General features: G+C 32.5%; 2 protein-coding genes across 2 annotated transcripts; both read left to right on the top strand.

Moving 5' to 3' along the window:
* Positions 1 to 679: 679 nt before the first annotated feature.
* On the top strand, positions 680 to 4,402 carry LOC101204471 (type-1 glutamine synthetase 1). Its single transcript, XM_011659374.2, has 10 exons — positions 680 to 832; positions 1,340 to 1,509; positions 1,694 to 1,814; positions 1,988 to 2,040; positions 2,130 to 2,259; positions 2,501 to 2,646; positions 3,086 to 3,274; positions 3,440 to 3,672; positions 3,807 to 3,949; positions 4,112 to 4,402. The coding sequence occupies exons 1-10, from the start codon at positions 716 to 718 to the stop codon at positions 4,172 to 4,174; spliced, it is 1,365 nt and encodes a 454-aa protein (XP_011657676.1). The 5' UTR covers positions 680 to 715; the 3' UTR covers positions 4,175 to 4,402.
* Positions 4,403 to 9,504: 5,102 nt separating this feature from the next.
* LOC101203737 (protein fluG) lies at positions 9,505 to 22,379 on the top strand. The gene is made up of 18 exons (XM_004143234.3): positions 9,505 to 9,802; positions 10,404 to 10,655; positions 10,734 to 10,801; positions 10,900 to 11,015; positions 11,093 to 11,198; positions 12,159 to 12,315; positions 12,429 to 12,524; positions 12,700 to 12,748; positions 12,928 to 13,196; positions 13,740 to 13,912; positions 15,472 to 15,592; positions 15,667 to 15,719; positions 15,810 to 15,939; positions 16,736 to 16,881; positions 17,848 to 18,036; positions 18,510 to 18,742; positions 20,087 to 20,229; positions 21,907 to 22,379. The coding sequence occupies exons 1-18, from the start codon at positions 9,641 to 9,643 to the stop codon at positions 21,967 to 21,969; spliced, it is 2,526 nt and encodes an 841-aa protein (XP_004143282.1). The 5' UTR covers positions 9,505 to 9,640; the 3' UTR covers positions 21,970 to 22,379.
* Positions 22,380 to 22,432: the final 53 nt, after the last annotated feature.

Genomic DNA, 22,432 nt, shown 5'->3' with positions numbered 1-22,432 from the left:
TGTATTAAAAAGTTAAATTAAAACGAAAATTTTAAAGAAAATTAATAATGAAAATTTCCTTTAAAATAGAAATTATCATCAATAAGGTTAACCAATAGAGATAACTCAAACAAAAATGGTAGAATAATTAATTAATAAACCTCGATTGAAAAATAGATATTTTTTTAAAATAATAGATTTTATACATATTTATGACTGATGGCAAATTTTATTACGGATAGTTATTAATATGCTATAATGATAGAAAACTATTAATAACCTAATCCAAAAATTTTACTATAGTTTATAAATATTTTAATTTACTTTACTATTTTAAAAAATGTTCAAAAAAAGAAAAGTAAGTAGAGTAAGTAATTAAAAAAGTGGTAGGCTAAACTTAAAATAGTAAACCATCAACTTGTGCTAAAGATTGAACTATTCAAATTACTTCATTTTATTGAAATATAAAAATAGAATGCAACAAAATCCCCAAATCGAAATTGTTGAACTACGACTTGGAAAAGAAAAAAATAATAATAATCAAATGAACCCAAATTCCATTCTATCCACTCCAAGTAAATGATGTGCCTTTTTTTCTTTTCTTTATTATTGTTTTTTTAAAAGAGAGAATTGATTCTATATCTCCCAATAATTTAAATATGGAAGGGAAGTATGAACATTTTGCCAAAGAAGTTAGAAGCAAAATAATTGCAAGTGAAAGTAAAATCCTGAACGTATGGATTTGAGTAATAATTATGAGAATGGTGGAGTTAATGGAATGAAAGTTGTACCAAATGAAGTGAAGCTTGTTCGTATTATTTGGGTTGATGCCTCTGGACACCATAGATGTCGTGTGAGATTTTATTTTATTTTCAGAATCTATTTATTTAATTTAGAATCTTTTTTGTAGATTAAATTCTCCGTATACATTTTGATTTTAATTTTCATTAAGTTCGTAATATTGAATTTAACTTCAATTTAATTTGCATTCTTTCATAACCTTACAAATTTTAGATGTTCATAAATTTTGATGTTTGTTACATGCATTTAGGTTTGAGTTTTTATTTCTATTTTTACTAAACACTCACTTTCACATTTAACTATTTATTTTTTAGGTTTAATGTTATATGTATTATTTTGAATTTATTAATTCTAGTTACTTTCATTAGTTAAATTAGCAAAATTTTAAAATCTACAAACACATAGTTGAATTATGCTTATGTTAGTTATTCTTTTTATCTTTTATGTGTATACGTTCGAATGAAGTTTCTTAAATGTTGTGTCCTTAATCATCATCATTATTTGTTAGTTTTTTTATTAACCTTGTTTGATTAATTATATAATGTTGTTACGATTGTAGGTTATTCCATCAACGCGATTCAATGATGTGGTTAAAAAGAATGGTGTTGGTTTGTCTGTTGTATGTATGGCAAGATCTTCTTATACCGATGTTCCAATTGGAAAAAATCTTACGGGTGCTGGTGAGATCAGATTGCTGCCAGATTTATCAACCAAACGAATAGTTCCTTGGTATTTTTGTATTTCAACCATATACTTACGATGTCGTCAATAAATTTAATTTAATTTTAAATTATAAATTTGGTTCAAACAAAATGTAACAAATTTATGATTTAATCTTTAATTAATTAAAAATATGTATTTAGAATTGATTTTTGGAGTAAGGAAACAAACAATAAATATTGTGGTTGAACAGGATGGAGCAAGAGGAAATGGTAATGGGTGATATGTATATTAGACCTGGTGAAGCTTGGGAGTACTGTCCAAGGGAAGCTTTGCGTAGACTCTCTTCCATTCTTAAGAATGAATTTGATTTGGTATATTTATTATTCAAACTCGTTCTTCAATGCATCTCTCACTTTCATATGATGGACTTATTATTATTTGATGAAAAGTAAAATTTTGTCATACCATTCTCAAACTTATCATTTATCCAATCTTCTCAAATTATTTATTTACTCAGTTAAATATGTTTTGTGTTGTTTCACAGGAAATGAAAGCAGGCTTTGAAATTGAGTTTTTGCTATTGAAAAAGGCAGTCAAGTGAGGATATATATATTATTGTTTTTCTTTTTTTAATTTTTGGAAAATTGCCAATAAGTTATTTTTTCTATTTAAATTGATTTACGCAGAGATGGAAAAGAAGATTGGGTGCCATTTGATTCATCATTATATTGTTCTACATCTTCATATGATGCCACCGCTCCTTTTTTCCACGATGTAGTAGATTCTTTGAACTCCTTGAATATTACCGTGGAACAGGTATGAATTATATGATTATTTTAAAGAATTGACATGTTTATGATCTTCGACAAACCCACGAGATGATAAATGAACTCAAATATTTCTTCGAAACGATCAATTGCCAACTCTAGAAAGAAATAAAACCACACATACTAGCTAATATATATACATTCCCATTTGAGACTAGCCCTTGTTATTATTATTACTATTTTAAAACAAAATTATAAATTGAAAATTTTATTATATTTATTTTATACAGTTGCATGCAGAGGCAGCAAAAGGTCAATTTGAGTTTGCTTTGGGGTATACTACATGTCTTACTGCTGCTGATGAACTAATTTACACTCGTGAAGTAATTAAGGCTGTTGCTCGAAAGCATGGTTTGTTGGCAACATTTATACCCAAGTACGTTTCAGAATTCCATTAGCTTACAAAGTTCTCATTTCTTATATTTAAGCTTAATTTTAAGTGCACTAAAGACATAGGTGTACACAAATATTTTGATACGTTTTGATAGTACTGTTGCACTAATTCTTTTTAATCCATTCATAGTTTGCAAAATTATTCTTAATTACTTGTTTCTATAGATTTTCGTAACGTTTATTTAGAATTGACTATAGAAAAAGATGAGTGGAAATTAACATTATAGTTTCTTATTTAGTCTATTTTAGTTTACTCTCTCACTTGAATTCTAAATAAATATTACCAAAAGAAGAAAACATTTCATCTTTCAAAAGAAAAAGTATACAAATGTATAACGATTTTCATCTATTTTTATGCATTTCATTAAAGTCGAAAGTACGCTGTTAGGTGAAATTTGTTTTGTTTTTATACAATTGTTTAGGTATGCAATGGACGATGTTGGTTCTGGATGCCACGTACACATCAGTCTATGGCAGAATGGAAAAAATGTTCTAATGGCAGCTGACAAATCTTCCAAACATGGGATGTCAACAATAGGGGAAGAGTTCATGGCAGGGGTTTTATATCATATTCCATCAATTTTACCTTTTATAGCTCCACTTCCCAACAGGTGAGAGAAACACCAACAGATATATTATATCAAAGATAATCTATGTTTAATTTTTGTTAGATATTATATTAAATTAGTATACCGTTATTGTCTTAAGTTTTTGAATCTATCAATTATTTAAAGATGATATCATATAAGATTATTGATGCATTTGTTTTCTTGTAGTTACGATCGTATACAACCAAATACATGGTGTGGAGCTTATCATTGTTGGGGTAAAGATAATAGAGAAGCCCCAATAAGAACAGCTAGTCCACCTGGAATTGGTGTTACTTCAGTGAGTAACTTTGAGGTAAAATCATTCGATGGTTTAGCAAATCCATATTTGGGTTTAGCCTCAATCCTTTGCGCTGGACTTGATGGCCTTCGAAACCATATTCAGTTGCCTCAACCCATTGGTATGTAACTTTCTTTACTTAATGACATGTTTGTTTTAGTGGCATGTTTAGATTTTTTTCCCAACTAAAAAAAATAAAAAAAGACACATCAGATGCACTAATTTTCATACACTTACGAAATGATAAATATACAGATACAAATCCTTCATACATGGGTTTAAAGTTTCAAAGATTGCCTCAGTCGCTTTCGGAAGCTTTAGAAGCTTTGGAAAACAACAATACGTTCACAGATCTCATAGGTGAAAGGTTGTTGGCTGCCATTAAGGAAATTCGCAAGGTATATATATTTATTCAATATTATTTAACTTTCATTAGTTGTGTGGAAGATATTTTAAATCTTTCTCAAATTTCTTCAATATTATTTTATTCCTTTAAATTTCACTTTAATTAAAAGCTAGAGATTAGATATATTAATATAAAATAATATTATTATTTACAGGCAGAAGTAGAGTACTACACAAAGCATCAAGATGCATACAAGCAACTTATACATCACTACTAAGGACCAACGACTCATGCACACATCTTAAAGATGGTATTTATAAGTCAATTGTTCTCATTCAATAAGAAATTAATGGTTCAATTTTTTTTCGAGAACTAAAGAAATGAATAAAAAATTATTTATAAAAAGTTTATTTGTTGGTATTACGAAAATTAAGGTTATTTTTTATATGCACCATGGAAATGTACTCATGAGTGAGAAATGAATCTCTCCTTTTCTTTTATTGAAGTTAAATTCAAAGTAAGCATTATGAAAAGAAGTTAAAGGCTGAAAAACGATCAATAAAAAATATCAAAGACATCGAAATTCATATAGTTATCGAATCTATATTGCAATCAAATATACTATACAAACTTCAAGACTATAAGCCAGCTAGCAACCAACAATAACACCTAAGTTTTAGGGATTTAACATATCGAAAGAGGAAAGTACAAAATATCATATAACATACACAAGTTGAGTAAGTACTTTGTTGAAGCATAAAGAATATAAATCTGCTACAATAGCTAACTTTTTATTAAAGAAACTTGCTTTGTGTAAAGAAAAACTATTTGTAAGCCTATACCTACTTTAATTATTAACTTGCCATGCAAAATTATATTCACCGTCCCATAGGATATATCCATGCAAGGAAGAAGCAATATGATGAGGAAAAATGGGTCAGTGACGGCATATATTGTCTACTTATTCATGCATGAACAATTTTAAGAAAGGGATCCATAATTCGGTCAAAAAAAAAAGTGTAAACCAACAAAATTCACGTAATAAACTACTCAAAACTTGTTTCGTATCGATTTTCTAAGCAAATACTTAGAAAATTAATTCACTCCAAACATGTCATGACGTTCAACCAACATGATTTGACCAAGTGGTAAAAATGGAGACATAGTCTCAATATCTTACTATAGGAGGTCATAAATTTAATTTATGGTAATCAACTACCTATTAATTAATTTTCTACGAGTTTTCTTACATCCAAATATTGTAAGGTTAAGTGATTGAGTGCTATCTAAATTAGTTAAGATGCGTGTACACGGATCTAAACACTCATAAATATAAAAAAACAAAAAACATGTCCAACAAACTCCTTTATTCTTCTTTATTCTTGTATGCAATAATAATACCATGCTTTGAAAGTTGAGATTACCAAGTTGGATCAGTTTTATTGATAGGCCTTGCTTAGATAATTTTATTTATGAAGGGGTTAGCAAGTAAAAAAAGGAAAATTAGAGAGCTTTATGACCCTCTTAATTCTCACATAGGCTATCCAAATGAACCAAATTTTTAGAAGTAGTGATGGTTTAGACGTATTTTTTAAATAAAATCTTTATTTACTTCCATACAAATTAAAGTCTAAGTTTATTTGTATTTTTAAACACTTAAAAGTTTAAGAATTTTTACAAGCGATGAAATTTAGGGGCAATTTTTTTTAATAGTTTAACTTAATAATAATAATAATCGTTGGAAAAATTGTAAAAAATAGTAAATTTGACAAAAACATACAAAAAAAAAATTCAGATTATATCAATAGTCAATAATAGAATAGAGTGACATTTATTATTGTATTAATAGAATCTAAAATTTTACTATAACCGGTAAATAATCTAAAATTTTAATATAATTTGGTAAATATTTTAATTTATTTTATTATTTTAAAAAATATATTTAATTGTTAAATGATAGAAGATAAAATTTGTCTTATTTGAAAATGAAGTAGAAAAAAAGAATAAATTTACATTCACTCATGATGAGTATCATACATTGATTCATGCAATTGTTTTTTCTTTTTTCTTTTGAGACATTATGCAATGGCTATTGTTCTGATTTCTTTTTTAAAAATTAAAAATTAATTTTTACTTCTATTAAAAATCAATTAAATTTTGTTAATACATTAATCCTTAAAATCAGAACATCTCGCGTCTAATGCGCGTAGCGTGAATTAGACGCTGATTTCTCTGTTATAAATAGCAGATACATTTTTTCGTCCTTGTTCTCCAACAAGTTCATGCAACTTTCTCAGCTTCGCTCTTCATTGATGATTGGAATCAGAATCGGAAGCCCCCCTATAATTTTAATGGGGACTACTTTTTCTTCTTCAAATTCCGAAACCCTAGAATTTCTATGTAGTCTGCTTCTTCAAATCCCGAAAACCATATGCTTTTCTTCTTCAAATTTCAAAGCCCTATAATTTCAATGGGGAGTAGCAGTGAGCGGAAGAAAATGTTGTTATCTCTTTCCGTATTCTCCCTCTCAATCAAAAGTCTTAAATGTTGCACGTATTTCAATATCCCTGAAAGAACTAAGGTCGTTGTTATGAACATGTTAATTGTGCTAAATCGAAACGTTCTGATTCACTTTTCTCTCGCGCGGAACGGGAAGTAAAGTTGAATCGATCTTTTCAAATTCCTCTATGAAAATTTAAAAACAAATATTTTCATTATTTTTTTACAGAAGATTGACGGCAAATCCCTCCAAGCTTTGAAAGAAGTAAAAAGATCGAACTAACCTGTTTAATTAATCTTGTTGTTATGGTATTAATGTACTATTAACTAGATTCTTGAATAGAATGGCTATTGTGAATTTATCTATCCAAACGGGTATAGATAATTGATATCACTTTTGGTCCAGCAAGAAGAGATGCATCTTATTATTCTCAGATCAAGTGAAGCTTCGGAATCAGTGTTCAAGAGAAGCGTTGCGTAACGTCTCTAGAATTTTGAAGGATGCATTTGACCTGGTATGAAGATTTTGTTCATGTAATATATGGATAAAGGATGTAGTTTTACTTCTTTGGATTGTGCATATGGACTAAAGTGTATCATTTAGATAGAATTTTTTAAGATGTATGTATAGAGATGCTAGCTAAAATGGTGTGCAGCCGTCGATCAGAGTTGGCCGTTTTCCAACCAAAACTACTTTTGACTGTTTAGTAAACGTTCATCAAGGAGAGTGGCTACCGGGAAGAGATTAATATGGTTATTGTGAATTATTTATTACTCATTTATCATTGTTTATAGCTACATATATTTGGCGATTATTACAATTTATTATTGTAATTTCGATGAGAGTTTAGGATATGTATTGTTATGTTTCTTTTCCATGATAACCGTTGTCCTTGCAAGGCGGTAATATTGTTTCAATGTGTGGCACTCATTTTTTGGTGGTTTGTTATTAGTGAAAAATTATTTCATACTAGTCTGATGTTAGACTTCATTATTGATGTTGTTGTATCTGTATATACAATCAAGGTTGAATATGTGATGCAAGTTAACTTTTACAATTTCATCATGTATTTTAGTCTTTTGATTTAATGACTTGTATGTTTTAGAAAAGATAGGAACGAGAAACCTTTTTATTCATATGTTGAGTCAAACGTATGTGAAGTTCTGCTTTGCCCCATCACCCTCTGACCATTGAATATGTTGTTCTTCCATGCCCTTTCAATGTTTACGTTATTGGTACAATATTATCATTTTTTTTGTTATTTTTGTTTCTTTTCATCTTTTCATGTATGCCTAAAAAATCTATTGTTTTGGGGGCCGTAATCCATGACTGCATATTGTAGCCTTAGCCCCTAACCCCTGGATTTCTTTTATGTGCAACTATGAGTATAGAATCTTTAGTTGATTGTGTTATTTTTTTTTATCTAACTATGACTAAACATTTGTATACTTTGTGTTACTTTGCACTGTGCCTAGAATGGAAAGATACAGATGAATGTTTGCAAGACGAAGATGACTCACCATACGATCTCATTGTAGACATTGTCTTTAAGGCTCTTACTATATATATGATCACAATGTGGATAATGTTCAAGACTCTTAATTATATTGCAATGGATCAATGCATTCAATGAGAAGCAAAGTCTGCAAGCAAAAGTCCAAAATATAATAAACGAAGTTGGTAGTGAGAAATGCTGGTAAATTAAAATATGCTTCACAATTTTGTTCTTGCAGCTACAAAAGCAAGGCGCAACTGATCTTCCAATTTATTTGTTTTTTTTAAAAACATATCTTCATCCTCCTTTTCGCTTTCCAGAATCAAGACTAGCAGCTAGCAGAGGATGGCTTTCCTTAGGCCGTTCTTCGATGGGATAATTGATATCCGTCGTACTTGCTGGTATAATGAAGACATTCTTAATCTTTCATGATGGCAGGTTTGAAAGGTTCATCCAATATATACTTTTTATTCAAATTCTACTTCTAATGTTCAAATTACCTGTGAGATAAAGACCATTTGGAATAAATGTTTGAGTTTCTGAGTCGTTGAAAAACAGGCTAATACTACACCACAATGAACATAATTGAGAAGTTTATGAATTAACAAGTAGTTATGTGATTGTTTTGTTGAGTCCTCCGTGTCTCTTCTTCTTCCTTTTTAATGTTTTTTTTTTTTTTCATTATGAGAAAAGAAATTTGAGAGCTTCTTATTCTTTTAAAAATTTGCTTTATAAAGTAGAATTGGTTTTTCATTCATCTAAAATTTATATTTTGCATTATTGGATTATTATATTTCTTCGAATCTAAAACTTTTTGGTTTTGATTTTTTTCTCTTTCTTTTTGTCTGTGTGCCAATAGAAAAGATTCACTTGTTATGTGTATATTAATTGTTATATAAAACATGCTCTTGATTTTTTTTTCTTTTTTGTTTGTGCTTTTTTTCTTGTCTGTGTACTCAAACAAGAATCCACTTTCTTTGTATATATTAATTGTAATATAAAACGAACGAATTAAATGAAATTAGACTTTTTCATATAATAATAAAAAAGCACATCTTCTGCATCGTATATCATAAAGTATAGATTTAATATATATCATGTGCATCATATAATAGATTTGATAAGGATATACCATGTGGATCATACAGTATAGTTTTAATATTAATTTTTAAAAAGTTACATCTTTTAGACATTAAATTAATAACAAAATTATTAATAAATCAGTTACATCTTTGATATACAAAGGATATATGTCTATATATATATATATGTTGGAACTCAAGTATTACATAATTAATTATTTCATAGCGGTATAGATAACTCAAGATCAATCTAGATTTAGATCTAATTTGTAGTTTAATTGAACATCTAAAACTTTGAAAGCAATCAAGCAACCAAAACACTTCCAAGAAGGTGAACTATCAATCTAGAAATTTCGATTTTTAATTATACGTGTTGTGAAAGAAGATGTTATAAGAAAATATAAAATTAATCTTAATTTTTAAAACTAAATCACTAAAATAATATTTGATTCAATTTATTAAAAAAAAATTACTTAATTTTATTTTTTAAAAGAATAAAAACACAACTGGAGCACACCGTTTAAAAAAATACTAAAAAGAAATGAGGGCCACGATGTAGTGACTCATTGTCCACCTCGGAATTTTGTTTATATTGAAGAACTTCGTCAACGGTCGGAGAAGTTAAAGTGACCGACTCCGAGCAGAGCTCCGACCTCGAGAGACATTATGGATTTCACTGTTCTGAAGAAAGTAGTTGATGAAGCTGTGCTGGTTGATGCTCATGCCCACAATCTGGTAGCTGCTGATTCCACTTTCCCTTTCATCAACTGTTTCTCCGAAGCTCACGGCGACGCAGCAGCTCATGTTCCTTATTCTCTCTCCTTCAAGGTATGTTCTTCCTTTGCCGCTCCACTGAACTCGAACCCATTTGCTCGATCTAGCTCGTTTTCACGAGCTCCAACCATCGCGCCATATGCGCGAACTTCTCTCATAATTGACCAGAGGATTAGCATTTGAACTTTAGACTGAATAGACCATAGAATCGAGAAAGTCCTGTAGAGAAATCTGAGCTCATCTTCCATTTCCGTTGCGATGTCTAAATCAACATAATCATTTAAAAAGAAGAAGAAGAAAGAACCCCTCGCCTTTAGTCGTAGGACGAGAGGCCCACAACAGCTTTATTCGTGGGGTCTTAAAAAAGGAAGTGAGCATAAAACATAAACGACAGTAGCCTATGTAGGAAATGGAATATCTTTAAAATACAATAGTTACAAACCCAACCCTCATAACGGTAAATCGTTACGACGGAAATAATCCTTTTTGTACACTCTTTAATAATACAATTTTCAGATTGCGCTTAACGTTTTAATGAAATGCTATTGCTTCTGAAATTAAATGAGGCACTGTGGATGTGATACTATTATAGTTGTATGATGTTGAAGGATTGTGTTCTTTCTTTCTGATTAGTTTTTGACTTTTTATAAAACAGAGGAGCTTGAGGGATATTGCTGAACTTTATGATTGTCAACCTACTTTGCATGGGGTTGAGGACTACCGCAAATCTTCGGGATTAGATTCCATTTGCTCAACATGTTTCAACGCTGCAAGAATATCTGCCGTACTCATCGATGATGGACTAGTGTTGGACAAAAAGCATAACATAGATTGGCACAAAAAATTTGTTCCATTTGTCGGTAGAATATTGAGAATCGAGCGTTTAGCAGAGAACATTCTTGATGAAGTGAGATATATCTGATTTCTCATCTTGAAGATGCTTTGAACTTTATATTTCCTCTCATTGCTTTATTCATGTCCATAGGAGTTTCAAGGTGGATCTTCTTGGACACTGGATGCATTCACGGAAACATTTCTTCAGAAGTTGAAATCATATCCTTTGTTTTGTTTTGTGAATTTATATTTTATTATTGGCGCACTTGGCGCACGATACTCTACTATTGCGTATTTTCTTATCTAAGTTGTAGTACATTGGTCCATGACGTCTATGGGCTGAAAAGTATAGCAGCATATCGCAGTGGTCTTCAAATCAATGTGAATGTCTCGAGGAAAGACGCTGAGGAAGGTCTCATTGACGTTTTACAAGGTTAATATAACTTGAAGAAGCTTTCATCTGAATTCTCTATTTCTCTTAGTAATATACTAGTGATTGTATAATTCCAGGTGGAAAACCTGTTCGAATAGTGAACAAAAGCCTTATTGACTATATATTCGTTCATAGTTTGGAAGTTGCTCAACACTTCAACTTGCCAATGCAGATACATACTGGGTAAGATAAATTACCACCCACCAGCATTTGTTTGGTCTACATTTTGCTATGACTTAAACTGAAAGCTTAGCTATGATATAAATTGACACCCTAATTTATTCGATGTACAACATAGAAATTCTAATTGCAATGCTATTGACAAATCTTTTTCTAATACTGCCTCTTATTCAACTTAGATTGCCAACCATTTTTCTGATTTCTTAGGCTTAGGGGTTTGCTCTTTCCGAAGGCCTTTAGGTGGTTTGGGGCTTGTTTGTTTGGATACATATCTCTGTTTATTTTTCATAAGATGCATAAACTTCTCAATGATATTTGGTAAGTTAATCTTCATTCATTTAAGTTTAATTCCAAGAAAAATTTGTTATGAAAGATCCTTTTGTTCCTCTTGTACCATTCACTCAAAGTCTCAAATAGTAGACTGAATATTGTTGATCCAAGTAATTCTTGATGTTATTCTAAAGCCATAGCTACTATAAGAGGCCAAAGACATTACTTTTAGGCCTGAAATTATAAAGCTCATAAGTTTCTGAGTAGCTCAATGGAAGCCTCTCATAAGCACTAGCTATACAATCAAGATAAAAAATGATAAATGTTGGTCTCTTTTAAATTAGTTCCTTAGCCCCCCACCCTTTGTGCTGTTAGTTCTTGCCTTTTTATGGCTTATATACTTATTGTTGTTTCTTATAAAAAAAACATAAAAATATATAATACAGGGGATTTGTTCCAGCAAGGAAGTTGGAACTTTAGGAAGTTTAAAGATTTTTTTAAAGATGAAATTAGGTAGTTTGAAGATGGTAGGAATAGAATAATACATGACTTGTTGACAACTATCAGTCAACAAGTACACATACGTTAAACTTTATCGCTTCCATAGTACTCGATGCTCAGTTATAAAATCACCGTAGTACTTTATTTTCAGTCTTCTATAGCATATAAATGTTTGTGATTTCCTACCTCTAGATTTGGAGACAAAGATCTAGATTTGCGGCTGGCCAATCCCCTTCATCTTCGAACTGTTCTGGAGGATAAAAGGTTTTCTAATTGTCGCATAGTCTTGTTACATGCATCCTACCCATTCTCAAAGGAAGCGTCATATCTTGCTTCTGTTTATCCTCAGGTTAAAATATTTATCTTTCTATCCATTATCTTTTTAGTCTACAAGTTTAAGATTTTTATGATATTTGATCAAGCATAGGTTTTCTCCTTAATTTATTGCTCATAATCTCTCAGATCTACCTTGATTTTGGATTGGCAATTCCTAAGCTTAGTGTCCATGGGATGATATCGGCACTCAAGGAACTGTTAGAGCTTGCTCCAATTAAAAAGGTGAAAGAAGTGCAGTACTAACTATTAAAATTTTTTATAAGTTGTTTACTGAAACATGTAACATAAAGCAACCTTCTTGAATAAATATGGAAGTTATAGTTTACGGTATGTGTTTTATTTATATTTTTGCATGCTTAAGTTTATAAGTTTGGGTTGTGTGGCAACCAAACTGCAGGTGATGTTCAGCACAGATGGATATGCCTTTCCTGAAACCTACTATTTAGGTACTTGAATAAAAATATGTATGAACGTCTTAAATGTATATGGAAATCGAAATGTAATGAAAAGAAGAATACATGTATCAATGGGACAATGATAAAGTAGTAAAGTAACTCATGAATACTTCCATTTATTTGCACTTATTATCAGTTCATAGTTCAAACAATTTTTCCTTGTTTTGTAGGTGCAAAGAAATCTAGGGATGTTGTCTTATCTGTTCTACGGGATGCTTGTATTGATGGTGATCTCTCAATTTCTGAGGCCGTTGAAGCTGTGAATCATATGTTTACACAAAACGCCATACAATTGTACAAGATGAGTCTGACGATAGAGAGTTTCATGCCAAATAGTTCGGCGGTTTCTATTCCTTTGATGAAGACCAATGTTGTGCAAGAGGATGTCAAGCTTGTTCGGATCATTTGGGTGGATGGTTCAGGACAACAGAGATGCCGTGTGAGTTTTCTTTGTTATTATTCTTTCCATGTGTGAGCTTGTGTTGTCAATGGGATGTCCCAACTTGGAGTACCTATACTTTTCTTAATCTAATTTTCTTGGAAAACAAAGAAGATGATAGGAGGCAGAGGCCCATCCGCCTGCCCATTGTTGAAAAAAGAATATAATAAATAAATAAATAATTAACTAATTAAATTTTTTTAAAAAAATCCATCAAATTCATTGTTTTATTTGTGGGACCCTTGAACATTTTCAAATAAATCATTAATTTCTTCACTAAGAGAAATGGAGTCACTCTTTCCTTTCAAACACTTCTTGGGCATGGAGCAAGCACCTCTATCGAGAGGGTGAGGGGGCTTCCCTACTATTGTAATGTATACTGGATTTGTACTTTTTCTTTTCTATACATCCCAATGTACATGTAAACACCTTCCTCTTTTCATTCTTTTTCCATAGGGTTGGAGTTTCTTTTTAGTATCATCAGCATCATCATTATTGTTTTACTTTTTTTGCATTATTTGATTTATGTTCTAATCATTCCAGGCTGTTCCCTTTAAGCGGTTCAATGATGTCGTTAAAAGGACCGGGGTTGGTTTAGCTTGTGCTGCCATGGCAATGACTTCTTATGCTGATTGTACTGCTAAAGGCAGTAATCTTAGTAGTGTGGGTGAGATCAGGCTGCTGCCAGACTTGTCAACTAGAGTGGCGGTTCCTTGGTATGTAACTTCCAGAACGTTTATTGTTACTCTGCATCATGATTTTTGCTCTTGATTCTTTTAACTAGTTGTGTTGATATAAAAATTTCTCAATGTGTTCAAATAGCTTTGAATGTTAGATGTGAGGTCGAAATATATGAACAAATAGTCTTCTCATGACATAACCATCATGGTTTGGCCTAATGGTAAAAAGAGAATAGTCTCAATAACTAACTAAGAGGTCATGGATTCAATCCATAGTGGCCACCTACCTAGGAATTAATTTCCTACGAGTTTTCTTGACACTCAAATGTTGAAGGGTCATGATGTAAACCATAGTTAGTTAGTTAGTTCCATAGTTAGTTAGTTAGTTAAAATCCTTAATTAGTTAAAGAACAGCTGTAATCAATAACTAACCAAAACAGTTAGACACCCACTTGTAACTAACCTTGAAATATCAATATATAACAATCTCCTAGCCTGAAAAAAGGCAGGGAATTCATGAGGAATTTAATCCTAACTTTGAATTACATCAGGTCAGCTCGTGAGATTAGTCGAGGTGTGCGTAAGCTAACTCGTACACTCACATATATAAAAAGAAAAGGTCTTCTCGTGACAATGATCTATTCGTGTGTTCTGTCATAGACAAGCTACTCTTTTTCAGTTACTTAGATTGTTTTGTGGTGACCATTGGATATCAACCTACTTCAATATTTACTTCTTGGCTTTACAAAGACTATAGGTCAAATTATGAAAATATCCTAAACTATGCGGTTGGTTTCAATTATACTCCAAATGCGTTTGCAGTTTGAAAATTGTTTCAAAACAATCCTTGTAGGCTTTGGTGTTAGATTCAAAGACGGAAAAAATTGTTTACAAAACATTTGCCCTGTTATCTTTAGGCTGCTAATTCTTTCATTTGAATTAAACAAATAAAGTTCTCTTGGACACGTATTTAGTCTCCCATTTTTATAAAAAAAATTCGAGAAGAGATAGGAAGTTTGGCTTCATAAAATCCCAAAATTTCAATAAGAACTCAGCTGTATTTACCAAGCACCTTGATTGCTGTCTTGTTTTCCCCCAATTAGTCTAGTTCATAGCATACATTTATCTTTTGGCTGCTAAGCCTTCAATAATTTGCAAATTTTTCATCCCATCAATCTTAGATAAAGGTAATGAGCAAGAGCATAAACGTTCATTCTTCTCTGCCTACTGTTTTTAGTGTATGCAGATAAGTGAGAAGTGAATAGGGAGAGTGCAAAGATTTGGAATTTAATTGGCTGTTGTGTATTTTTCATCCAAAAAAAAAAAAACTGACTGCTTCTCTCCAGAATTCTCAATTACTATGTCCAGTTTATTAGACCTTTTCCAGCCATGTTCAATTATTAATTGAGCTTTGGTAGCTTAAAAAAAACCATCAAGAGAGTTTCTGGAATAGTTTTGCAAGCAGCACACCTCTTAGAAAAGGAAGTTGTGCGTGTATATTTTTGTATTTTAACTTTGTCAAGAAAAAGGGAATTTACAATACAGTCCTTAATTGATATCACTTTGGGTTCAACCTATACCATTGCTTTCAACAGGAACAAACAGGAGGAGATGGTTTTGGGTGACATGCAAGTTAGACCCGGTGAAGCTTGGGAATACTGTCCAAGGGAAGCCTTACGTAGGGTCTGTAGAATTCTGAAAGATGAATTTGACCTGGTACGGAAGATTGTTCAAGTATTTTGAATTGAAGATCTATAAAACATTTACCCTGTTAAATGTCTTGTGTCCAGGTGTTGAACGCAGGCTTTGAAAACGAGTTTTTCCTGTTGAAAAAGGCAGTTAGGTAGCATATACAATTCTCTATGGCCTTAATTCATTTTGTTATTTTGCATCTTTCCAGTTTCCATCTATCTATGTAAATTAACTTTTGTAGGCATGGAGAAGAAGATTGGGTGCCATTTGATTCAGTACCCTACTGTTCTACATCGTCATATGATGCTGCCTCTCCTTTTCTTCATGAAGTAGTTGATTCCTTGAGCTCATTGAATATCACTGTGGAACAGGTATGGAAAAATATCGCATGTAGGACATTGTAACAATTTACGTTTTGGAGGTCAGAAAGTCAGGTTCCCTAATATTTGTTCAAGTGACACATGTCAATTACTTTTGTGGGTTAGCAACTTCATGTCATATATGGATGGAGGATGTAGTTCTCACTTGGATTGAAGTAGGTGGGGATGATAACTTATAACATTTTTTAGATGTATAGATGTTAGCATCTGAACTAGTGTTTACAATTTTGTTTCTGTACCACTTTCCCAGCCACTTTCCTTTTTCCCTTCACTTATATACAGTTAATGATGTCTAATGTGAAACTGTGAAGTTCCAAGCTTTGGAGGAAATTGACCCTTCAATTACATACCTATAGTGTGTAGATTATTTACTGTTATATTTGTGTTGGGGGACTCATCAATTAAGCTAATGGAACACTATGCCATTGAGATCTAAACTTTATGGTATGTAGATAATTAGGTGTGCTTTTAATGTATTCTAGGCTATGTCCACCCTTGACCTATTTCAATTAAATCCTATGTACAAAACACAGAAAATTATACTTATTGCATAGGTTATATGCCATTTATTTGTAATGCCTCTAATTCTATGCACCATTCTTATTTATTTGCTAACTAGAGTAAGTTATACACCATAGATACCTAAAACAGATCATTACCACATCAAGTATCTAGTCATATATGTTGTCCTTTCTCTCAGTCTTCCTAGAGTCAAGATTGGTTGTTTCTCTTTAAGTTGACCAAGACTTCGATTTTGTTGGTTGTTTGTTTGTTTCTACTCTTGTAGGTGCACGCGGAAGCTGGGAAAGGCCAATTTGAGATTTCTTTAGGGCATACTGTTTGTCTCAATGCTGCTGACAACTTAGTTTACACACGGGAAGTTATTAGGGCTACTGCAAGGAAGCATGGACTATTGGCAACGTTTATTCCCAAGTATGTTTTAGTATTCAATAAAGTAATTGGGCACTTGGCTAGAACGAGAGCAACAACTTTCCACTTGTTTTAGTTTTCTCTAATGTTTGAGAGGATGTTGTTTTGGCTAACAACTTTAACTTGGGACTCCTATTAGAAAACTAGTTCCTTGTTGAGGCTTGAGAAATAGTAAATGAGTTGATACAATAATGCCTAAGAGACTCTCTTGGCTATGATGGTAACCAGACTGTTAATTCAATTTGGATGAAAAATAATGGAAGTAAGAGAAGGGGCAGTGAATGAAGATGTGCCTTTGGGACTTATCGCCAGCTCTACACAAACAGCACCCCATTTGGGAAAGAGAGCCCAAAGGCACCTTTTTGTAAACTTGCTCAAGATCATTAGTGACATAGTGTTGATGTTGAAAAAATAATGGCCTAGACTCGTTAACTTTTCTAGCTATGCTAGTTTTAGTCACTAGTTAGCATGGACTCACTGATCTTTCATCAATGTCAAAAAAAATTGAAACAGAAACATAAATTTCATTGATATAATGAAAAGAGACTACTACACCAACATACGTGATCACTTAATAGAAGAGAAAAAAAGGAGACAAACACAATCCAAAAAGAAGAAAACCTTCAACAAAGTTAGAGTCCCACGAGACAAGAAATTTAGAGACGTACCAATCAAAAGAAACCAGACCAAACACTGAGAAATAACAAACCAGAAAAACCGACACGAAGGATCCAAAGAATTTGTAAAAACTTATGAGAGGGAGACAAGATCCCATGGGACTTTTAGGGAAAAAAACTCAAACACCTCAAACAATTCACAATGGGAGGGACTATGAATACAAAACTAATATGATTGGTACAGCGATGGAAAATATGGTGCGGCCGTAAAATTGTTTTGTCTTGGATTTGTAGTGTTTAGAAACCCAGTAATCTAAAATGAATAACATCGTGATTTCTTAATATTGCTTAGGTACGATCTGGATGATATTGGTTCTGGATCCCATGTGCATGTCAGCTTGTGGCAGAATGGTAAAAATGTTTTCATGGCGTCTGATGGATCTTCTAAACATGGAATGTCAGCTATTGGGGAAAAGTTCATGGCAGGGGTTTTACACCATATCTCATCAATTTTGGCATTTACAGCTCCAGTTCCAAACAGGTGAACAACACCAAATCCCACAATTATACAATAATAGCCAGTTGCCAATTTTTGCCATGGTAGCTTCCACAACACAACAATGTTTGGCATTGCATTTGACCTAACAAGTAGCTATGGTCACCAAATAACGTTAACTAAGTTGGGTGACCACTTGGAAAAAGTCCTTGTGTTCCCATAACATTTATGCTCATGACATGTCTTCTTTGTATGCATGTCCTATTTGTTGGCTGGTTGATTATTTGTTTCATTATTTGATTATCTCCTCAAAATCATGTGTTTTATTTTTCAAATTATCAATTCCATGCTCTCTTGACTCTCAATCATGCATGGTTTCTGCTGTAAAATTGATGAAATCTTCCATCTTAATGGATCAACTTTTCAATAATATAATGGTTGCTTCCATCTAAGGTAATGTGGCTACTTAATAACTTCTGTCACTTCCCTGCCAATTCGGCAACTTTGTTTGCTTGTAGTTATGATCGTTTACAACCCAATATGTGGAGCGGAGCCTTTCAATGTTGGGGAAAAGAAAACAGAGAATCTCCACTTAGAACGGCTTGTCCACCTGGGATTTCGGATGGTTTTGTGAGTAACTTTGAGATCAAATGTTTTGATGGTTGTGCAAATCCACACTTGGGTATGGCTGCTATTGTTTCTGCCGGAATAGATGGCCTTCGGAACAATCTTCAGTTGCCTGAACCTGCTGGTAAGTGTCCTGGTTTCAATAAACTATCTAGAGTACTACTATTTTTATAATTTAGACTTTATATTAATGGCACAACTAATCAAAATGATAAGTTATTCTTGCCTAAAAACTTTTTCACATCCAATGGTTTAGTTAATGATATGTGTCAATACACATTGATGTTTACCTCCCTCTTTCTTGCGGTAAAAAAAAAACAGAACCGAAAGCAAAAGTTTGAGATTTATATATATATATATATAATGATATGGTTGCCATTTTTTAAAACGGGAGATCTAATCAGTCAATTTAAGCCTTGTTTGATTTAGTCATTTATTATGTCATCAAAACTCAAAACATAAGCTCTCAACTTTAAGGCCTGCAAGGCTGCAATTTTAATTCCTTTTCATGTTGATTCTTGTGATATAAGCCTGCACTGCATGAAACAGTGTGCTATGAATATGTTGAAACATGAAATTTATACCAACTTTTAGGTCTAACTTTATTGATTCTTTTTTCAGTTGAGTAAATTGAATTATGTTGAATATGTAGAAACATAGAACTTTGATGCCTTGAACCCATTTAATGATGGATGGTACTTTCTGCCCCGTTTTACAAAACTTGCCTGATACCTTATAGTACAGCTAGATGGAGAAGTACTCCTTAGGAATACAGTGGTGAAGACATTCATTTTTTATCCATCAATGAGTGAGTTCGAACCCTGGTGTCTCCCAACTTTTACTCTTCTAATACAACTGGATGGAGTAGGGGACAAAGTTTTCAACTTTTCATAGTGCCATTAGCCATTGAAAAAAAATTATGGAAACGGGATTAAATATTATGATATAGTGGAGATGGACCTTTTTCTCCTTTTGGACTTTGCATTTTTGTGCAATACTCATTTCATTTAGTTAATCTTAATGAAAAGTTGGTGCCTTATTAGAAAAAGTAATAATAATGGAAGTACTAGGAATGGAAACTTGTTAAGCTACCCTATGTTCTTATAGGAGAATATAGGTAAGGTCTCCATATGTTTACCTTAGTATACAAATTGAGGAAGAGATGTAGTTCACTTGGTAGAAACTATTAATACGTTTATTAAATAAGTAGTTTAACTTTAACCATCTAGGAACTACACGTGGAGAGCAGTTTGCTTTAATAGAATTGTAGGTTATTGAATGTTATGTAGTGCAATATTTCTTGTTGACGAGGAACATTTTCAATCTAGCCATTGCACCTTTTTTTAATACCTTTAACATGCTTATGTGGTTGCGTTTTCTCTTTGGATTCACATGATGTTTTTTTATGTGTATGCAAAGTACTCCAAAATGTTCTATCTTGTACTCTAATAACCTGGATCATAAACAGATACAAATCCATCTAGCCTTGGTTCAAAGTTCCAAAGGTTGCCACAATCACTTTCTGAATCTGTAGAAGCTCTGGAAAAGGACAATATCTTGGCAGATCTTATAGGTGAAAAGTTGGTGGTTGCCATAAAGGCCATTCGCAAGGTATGCATGCAATTTGACTTTCATGGCTTATCTCATGGTAATTGTCATGGCTTGTAGTTCTTTTCACTTGTATTGCCTCACCATTTAAATGTATTTTGATTCTTTTGATCAGTTCTACATGCTTTAGGCCTTACTTATAATCATAACCATATAGGCCTCACCATTTAGATATATTTTGATTCATGCCCCTCTACCACCGCTTTCCTTTACAAGGTTCTTCCAGGAGTTCAACGTATACTAAAACTTCAAAATTGTCTCTGTAGAGTCCTCTCTACCTACTAATGATGTAAGATGCTCAAGTGAGGTCGTACCAAAACAGACTAGTGATTTAGGATCTTCATGTGTGGTCATACCAAAACTTTTGTGGGAATTTGCGAACTTAAGAAGGCATGTCTCCTCTTGAGCTAGACAATTGGTTTCAGTAGTGTTTTTTTTTTTTTTTTTTTTTTGGTTAGAGGTGACTTCCATTTCCTGGATCTTATTGAAGAGTGCATTTATCATTTGGCAATGTCACCGGAACTTGGTTTCTGGATCACTTTGACATCTTCACGGTTGTTTCTTCAGCTCTTACCAAAGAAATCTACCTCAGTGACAGAATTCTGAAAAGAAATAAACTCCTACCTCAACTTAAATTGTTGTTTTCTTTGCAAAACTAGTAGAGAGATGCCAAGCTTCCTCTTCCTGTTGTTTTTCCTTCCATGCTTTGGAATAACTTGCTAAACATCTTCGTTTCAACCTTCCTCATCCAATAATCAGCTTGTAAGTACGCTGAGCAAGTGTTTTGCAGCCATGTGCAAAATAAGTTTTTTTTTTATAGAAGGCTTATGGAGTTCTCTTTTGCTTTGGAGACAAACTACTTTATTACTTATCTCTTTTGCCTTACTTATCTAAACTGAAATAGGGTATTTCAGTGTTAAAGAGAGCTCTAGCAACTACATGTGGACTCCGATTTTATTTTGAGCCTCCTCTGTCTCAAGTTGAAGTTCTGTTACTACTAGTTATCCCTTTCAAATCTTACCAATGTGCCGTTGGAGGGAGATTTTTGTGTCTCCTTGCACCCTCTTTAATTTCATTACCTTTAATTAAATGTTTTTTCATGTAAGCAAAGGCTTAGGCTTCTAGATATCCATTAGAAGATACTGAAATTTTGCGGTAATCTAATGGTTTTTACCCAATTTAGCATTTATTCACACAGACTACATTCCTTTGGTCTTTATAGTTCCTCTTATATGTGGACCCAGTTGTTTACTTTTCAACTTGTTGCTTGATTCTTAGACAAGCATCCACCTAACCACTTTCAATAGTCAACTTAAGTCGTCTACAGTACTCGAATATGTTTAATTTGTCAGTGAAGTTGGAATGAAATGTCCTTCAGCTGTAATTACATGTCTGTTTCGTTATCTCAACATTCAGTTTCTTCGTAACTAGACTGTTAAAGATATATAGATAACGTAATTTTCACTTAGTTCAATAAGAATAGTTAAATTTCAGTGAGCATATAACATGAAAAGGGCCTCTTTGAATTTTTTATTTATTTTAAATATTGCAAGTGCTTCAAAACATTACGTATCATTCAAAAACATTTTCTAAGCGCTTCAAAATCAATCCAAATAGGCCTTTGGAGAAATCTCCATGACATCACAAACTATAATGCGTGAAACTATTCGTCATTTGCAGGCGGAAGTGAAATACTACTCGGAGCATCCGGACGCCTACAAGGAACTTATGCATAAGTACTAAGGATCAACTTATACACCACACCACCATATATTAGAAATTCAGGTGTGTAGGTGGAGATGTTTTCAAAAGGATTTGGACCAAAGGGTCTGATTTTGGCCCAACCCCCTTTGCGGTACAGATCTCAATTCCTTCCTCTAGTGAAATCTTTTTGTAGGCTTAGGATTTTATTTTCGTTCAATCCCTTTGCCTGCTGGTCTCAACTCATTTCCACGTGCTAGTAGGTGGTTTATCTTCATGTTTCAATAAAGAAGAGCGAAACTTTTGTTCTGTATCAGTTTTTGTGTATTCTATCCAATAATATTTGCCAAGAGAATGGATAGATAAGATGTCGAAGAATTGTTGAATAGAGGGAGATGAAATGCGATCATTTTGAAGAAAGTGTTGTCATTAAATTGTGCGCTAGTTTAAAAGCAGATGTTTAATATGCTCTACTATTTTTTATTTCTAATAATTGAACTTTATC

Source organism: Cucumis sativus, chromosome 6 (genome assembly GCF_000004075.3).
Source record: "Cucumis sativus cultivar 9930 chromosome 6, Cucumber_9930_V3, whole genome shotgun sequence".
Classification (NCBI taxonomy): domain Eukaryota; kingdom Viridiplantae; phylum Streptophyta; class Magnoliopsida; order Cucurbitales; family Cucurbitaceae; genus Cucumis; species Cucumis sativus.
This window is presented reverse-complemented; position numbering and strand designations above follow the sequence as displayed.